At 41.5% G+C, this 6,000-nt stretch overlaps 1 protein-coding gene across 1 annotated transcript in view; it reads right to left on the reverse strand.

Moving 5' to 3' along the window:
* The window catches only part of me1 (malic enzyme 1, NADP(+)-dependent, cytosolic), a 74,863-nt gene extending 69,155 nt beyond the window's left edge, over positions 1 to 5,708 (reverse strand). The window contains exon 1 of the mRNA XM_052064732.1: positions 5,463 to 5,708. Coding sequence (XP_051920692.1) covers positions 5,463 to 5,591 — 129 coding nt within the window. The 5' untranslated portion in view covers positions 5,592 to 5,708. The remainder of the gene's footprint in view (positions 1 to 5,462) is intronic.
* Between the last annotated feature and the right edge of the window lie 292 nt (positions 5,709 to 6,000).

The following is a 6,000-nucleotide window of genomic DNA, read 5'->3' on the forward strand; positions in this document are numbered from 1 at the left end:
TGATTGAGCCCTATAAGCATTTTTAGAGAGGATGTTGTTGTTTTTCAAAGCAGCAGCAGGCGAACCAGCATCAGGGAGACGTATTGAGGGCTAGGATTCACACAGATGCCTCATTAATGTGTGATCAAGCAGAGAGACAGAGGACGTCTGTGGAGCACGGCCAGCGCTCTCGTCCTCACCACAGAGAAGCCTTTCTACACCTCGCACCCCACTTCATCTCTTTATTGCACAGCAAGCACACACAAAACACTTCTATGATATCCGGTTCCCCCTCCAGAGAGGGAGGAGGCAAAGTTAACCAAAGAGCAATGTGATGCCAGGGACACACACACACACATACATTTCCCAGTGTGCAGGGAAGTGTGTGTGTGTAGAGATTAAAAAGATATCAAAGCCTGTCAATGTGAGGACAGGGTGCTTTCAGCGCTGCTTGCCTCAGCATCAATTAGCAGGTTGTGCTGTGACTGGCTCCTGTTAGAGGTGAAGTGGGCTTGACCTGGGTGAGGTAAACACACCTCATCCCCAGGGCTCGCTGAAATCAGATGGAGGGCAACAATGTGCCACTGCCTTAGCTACAGAAGCCCGCCTGTGACTGGCCACTAACATGCTTTAGTAGTCATTTCCGAACTTCTGCTCCAATTTCCTCAGCCCGGTTCAGGCGCAGGACTGACAGTGGAGGCTTCACCAAGGTGCAAAGGAAACATTTTTTTTTTTTTAACCCATTACTCAAATCCCTGAGCGTGTGTCACAGCAGATGAGGAGTTTTTAATTTGACAGAGCCACCTCCCAACATTAGCAAATATAACATTTATCGTAGTGTGAATAATTACAAATAATACTTAAATCAATCAATAAAATGACTATTAGAAAAAGATGATGATGATTCACAGGCAATTGAAAAAAACAGCCCAAATTATGAGCAAAGTAGAATGGCCAACTTTTAGGTGGGATTAAAAACATACAAAATGGCTGTTGAAACATTCATCACTTTCAACACTGCACCGAGGAAGAGCCAGTAAAGTAAAGGAAAGGCTTGTTTTGTTTCAACACAAAAGCCTCAACTGCCTCCCATCAAGGTCTCAGGTCAAATAAGGCTTTTATTAGAAGAGAAAAAACAGCATGTGACATCCGAAATGGTAAACCAAGCAGCCTTCTACCTGAATTAGGTCAAGCTATCGCGCCCTGTTTAAGAGCATTCTTGCACAGTGGGTTCATTCACGGCCCTGGAGTGTAAATTGAGATGTAAACAAACGGTTTACAGGACAAACATTCATACTTATAGTTTAAAGGGGAAAGCTGTTCCAAATCAAATCACTTGGTCAACACTGATTTATAAAATTCCAGCTAAACACTCAAATGTGTTTTTATTTACGAGTTTTATTGCATATTTTCTCTTTACACAAAAATAAACACCTAAATGTGGAAGAGCAATACTTTTCCCTTTTCAAGGATAAAAGTTCAAATAAGGTTCAGTTAAAAAAAAAAAAACATTGGGCAACAATGGTGTACTGTACATACACAGGACGCAACTCAGTGTATTGAGGCTGGAGGACAGACTGAGACTTGAGTGAGAGCAAGTTTTGATTCGCAAGTAGGGGTACGATACAAGGCAAGGTCTGCAAAAGCTGGATAACGATCCGATCATTTGAACCAGTTGTGCTGCAGCAAGGACAGATGGAAAACAGTTAGGACAGCGGCCCTCGAGAAACAGGATTGAAGACACCCGATCCACGTCGATCTGATATAATCTGTTGCATGCTTGACGTAAATCCCTAGCACTGACTGTAGATGACGTGCGCGTTTATATATATATATATATATATATATATATATATATATATATATATATATATATATATATATATTAAAATACACACACACAGTGGTCTGAAAAGGTGTTTGCCCCCTTCCTGATTTCTTTTTTTTTGCATGTTTGAGATCTTCAATTTTTTTTTTATGTTAGTCAACTCAAGTAAACACAAAATGCAGTTTTGAAATTAAAGTTGTTATTATTAAAGGGAAAATAAAATCCAAAACTACATGGCCCTGTGTGAAACAGTGTTTGCCCCTTACATAATAACTGGTTGGGCCACCTTTAGCAGCAACAACTGCAATCAAGTGTTTGCGATAACTTGCTATGAGTCTTTCACAGCGCTGTGGGGGAATTTTGGCCCACTCATCTTTGCAGAATTGTTGTGATTTAGTCACATTGGAGGGTTTTCGAGCATGAACTGCCTTTTTAATAAGATCATGCCACAGCATCTCAATAGGACTTAGATCTGGACTGAGTAAGTCTTCATTTTGTTTTTTTTCAGCCATTCTGAGGTGGACTTGCTGGTGTGTTTTGTATCATTGTCCTGCTGCAGAACCCAAGTTCGCTTCAGCTTGAGGTCACGAACCGTTCTCCTTCAGGATTTTTTGGTAGACTGTAGAATTCATGGTTCCATTTATCACCGCAAGTCTTCCAGGTCCTGAAGTAGCTAAACAGCCCCAGACAATCACGCTACCACCACAATATTTTACTGTTGGTGTAATGTTCTTTTTCTGAAATGCGCTGTCACTCTATGTCAGTTGTAATGGGACACACACCTTCCCAAAAGTCAAACCTTTGTCTCATCAGTCCAAACAGTATTTTCCCAAAAGTCTTGGGGATCATCAAGATGTTTTTTGGCAAAAGTGAGACGAGCCTAAATGTTCTTTTTGCTCAACAGTAGTTTTTGTCTTGGAACTCTGCCATGCAGGCCACTTTTGCCGAGTCTCTTTCTTACGGTGGAGTCATGAACACTGATCTTAACTGATGCAAGTGAGGTCTGCAGATCTTTAGATAATGTTGCGGGGTCTTTTGTCACCTCTTAAATGAGTCGTCGCTGCGCTCCTGGGCTAATTTTGGTCGGTCGGCCACTCCTGGGAAGGTTCACCACTGTTCCATGTTTTCGCCATTTGTGGATAATGGCTCTCCTTGTGGTTCGTTGGAGTCCCAAAGCTTTCAAAATGGCTTTATAACCTTTACCAGAGTGATAGATCTCAATCACTTTCTTTCTCAATTTATTTTCTTAAGTCCAGTGTTTAAAAAGCCTGTGGGTGGCGGAATTCAGTGCACAACATTGCCCAATACATGCGTATTGCATGAGAATGGACTGTGCAATTAACAACGACGATATTCTATGCACCCAAACCAGATATATCCTCATTGTTTGACACGCAAAGGTCAACAAATCAATTTTATTGATCAGTCACTGTATACTATTTATCCTGCCCAACTAAAAACATCCATTAATCAATCCATTTTCTAATTCGCTTATCCTCACGAGAGTCGTTGGGGGTGCTAGAGCCTATCCCAACTGTCTTCGGGCAGTACACACTGAACTGGTTGCCAGTCAATCGCAGAGCACACTAAGACAAACAACCATTTGCACTCACAATCACACTGACAATTCAGAGTGTTGCATTGACCTGCCATGCATATTTTTGGAATGTGGGAGGAAACCGGAGTACCTGGGGAGAACATGTAAACTCCACGCCGGTAGGCCGGAGCCGGAAGTGAACCCTGCACCTCTGCCCTGTGAGGCTGACACGCTCATTAAATTTCCTTTTCACATTTTCTTTTTTTATTCCTTTCAAGGTGACTCAGCTGGGTGGGAGGGTGTCACCCTTGCTCCCTCTAGTGGAGGCCGCCACTGCAACTGCATCACGAATTTGGCCACGAGCATGTTGTCCCTGGAGACCAAAGCTTAATATCTGCAGAGCCGATTGAACATTTGAACTGTGTCTTCATGACTACAAAATTACAAGCAAATCAGCAGTGTGAATTGGTGTTTCAAAGAGTGAACTCCATTTGGCATAAACCCAAGAAAATGACTTCCACTTGAGTAGCATCAAAATAAAATCCCTCAAACTTCCTGATATCTGTGACATTGTGACTGAGTACACCCGAATAACTAATGCAGTTCTAATATGTTCTCGTATGCTTCAACATGTGAGCACCTAACTCCGTTCACTCACTGGACTAACTAACATGTGAGCGCGCAACTCAACTCACTCACTGGACTCACTTCAGTTTTGGAAAATAAAGCAAGAAGGGTTCATTTGCACCATTTGCTTGTTTCAGGATTGGAGTCATTAATTTGAAACAAACACGGCTCTGTGCAAATAAACAGATCGGCACCACTCACACTCTGGTTTGTTTATGCTCCACTGTTAAACTCAATCAGTCTGGCCTTTAATAGACAGCACAATGGACTGACCACACAGATGCTGTGGACCATGAAGGTCATGTTTTTATCTCCATCAGCTTGTCTGTTCGTCTCAGGCTTGAATGGAGAAATCACATTAACTTGACTGTGTATGAACACCCCTAAATAAATGAGCATCAGACAACATTCATTAATTCAGAGGAAATAGACAACATGATGTCCCCAGTGAAACTTTTAGAGTGATCGTCAGCACCATGGAGAGATCACGTCACCCCAAGCTGGACCAATGACCTCTGGGGCCCTCATTACAAAATACACATTCAAGAGCGCAACCAACTCCCAGTCGCTCCACACAGGCCAACACCCTAGAGCCACCTTTCAAGTTTAAATATCGATTTGCCCTTTTATTTTATATATATATATATATATATATATATATATATATATATATATATATATATATATATATATATATATAGGGCCCTTTCATCTTAAAAACATCATAACCACACTCCTAGCAATGCAGCAGAAACAACTTTAAATAAAGAGCAACATTTAGCTTGGTTTCTTTGAACTATTGACAAAGAGCACTTGAAAGTCTGCTGGGAAGTGTGTGGCTTCACCATCTCAATAAAAACAGTACTTACAAATACTGCAGATGCTCTGGTGACTTCATCTTACACCCCACTGGAATGTATAGATTTATGTGTTCCTGTCATTGACAATGGCACGCATTAAACACTGTTATGTGTTACATGACAGGGTGACAGAGACACTGTATGCGCCAAAGTCAGGGCTCTTTAAATCTAAATATAACCGACTAACCCTGAAGCCTAACTCTCCAGCTAATGCTGCCTTCAATTGCTTCCCCAGAATCATGCACATTGGATACTGAAATCAAAATCATCCTATAATTAGCTATTTAAAGCATAGTTATTGTAACTGTGCATATCTGTTGAATAGATTGGTTTGAACTCACAGTACTAAAAGCACAGGCACAATGAAATCTAGCGTTCAGCTACTTTCAAGTTTGAGAATTAACGTTTAGGAAGGCTCTGAAACGCGTCAGTGCCTGAAATATTATGTGATCTTTCTTTTGAAATTAATTGTTATGATGTACGATTTCAATATTGTCTTAGTTATGTTAACAACTTGGTGGCCTTAGCTAATACTCAATCGCCCTGCAGCACGTGAACGCATCGGAACACCGCTACAAACTAGTCCCCGATTGAAATTCGTTCAAACGCTTTCCGGCGTCACCTCACTTACTTTGTTGAGGTGAGGGTTTCGAGTAACCTCATAGCCCCTCTTCTTTGTGTACACGAAAATTCTTCTGCTGCTGTCTAACTGATGCATCTCCGTGTCGCCGGATTCATTTCTGGCCAGCCCGTGTGCCATGTTGTTGTCTCTCTAAATAGCAACAGCTGCTGTGATCGCAACAAGTGGATGCGACGCGCAGGTCCAAGCGGAGATGTGACCTGACGTCAGCCACAGCAGGTTCACCATTGCACTTCTTATCAACAAAACAGTTAATTGTAACCACTCAAGATGTCATAAGCAAACGTGGCGTTACGTAGTCAGCGGGACGACGAGTGAAAAGTATCCTATTTGTAAAAACGGTACTACTGGCACCATTTATTTGAAGTAAAGTTCTAAATGTCAAAATGGATTCATTTATTCACAACTATTCATAGTAGACTTATCGTAAAGGTCACGTTGAATTAACGAAATGTTTAAAAATATAGCTTGTAAGTGAACTGAATTTCCATTGCAAATGACAAAACACAGCAAGAAGTAATACAGTTGG

The sequence above is a fragment of the Hippocampus zosterae genome, chromosome 5, assembly GCF_025434085.1.
Source record: "Hippocampus zosterae strain Florida chromosome 5, ASM2543408v3, whole genome shotgun sequence".
Lineage (NCBI taxonomy): Eukaryota > Metazoa > Chordata > Actinopteri > Syngnathiformes > Syngnathidae > Hippocampus > Hippocampus zosterae.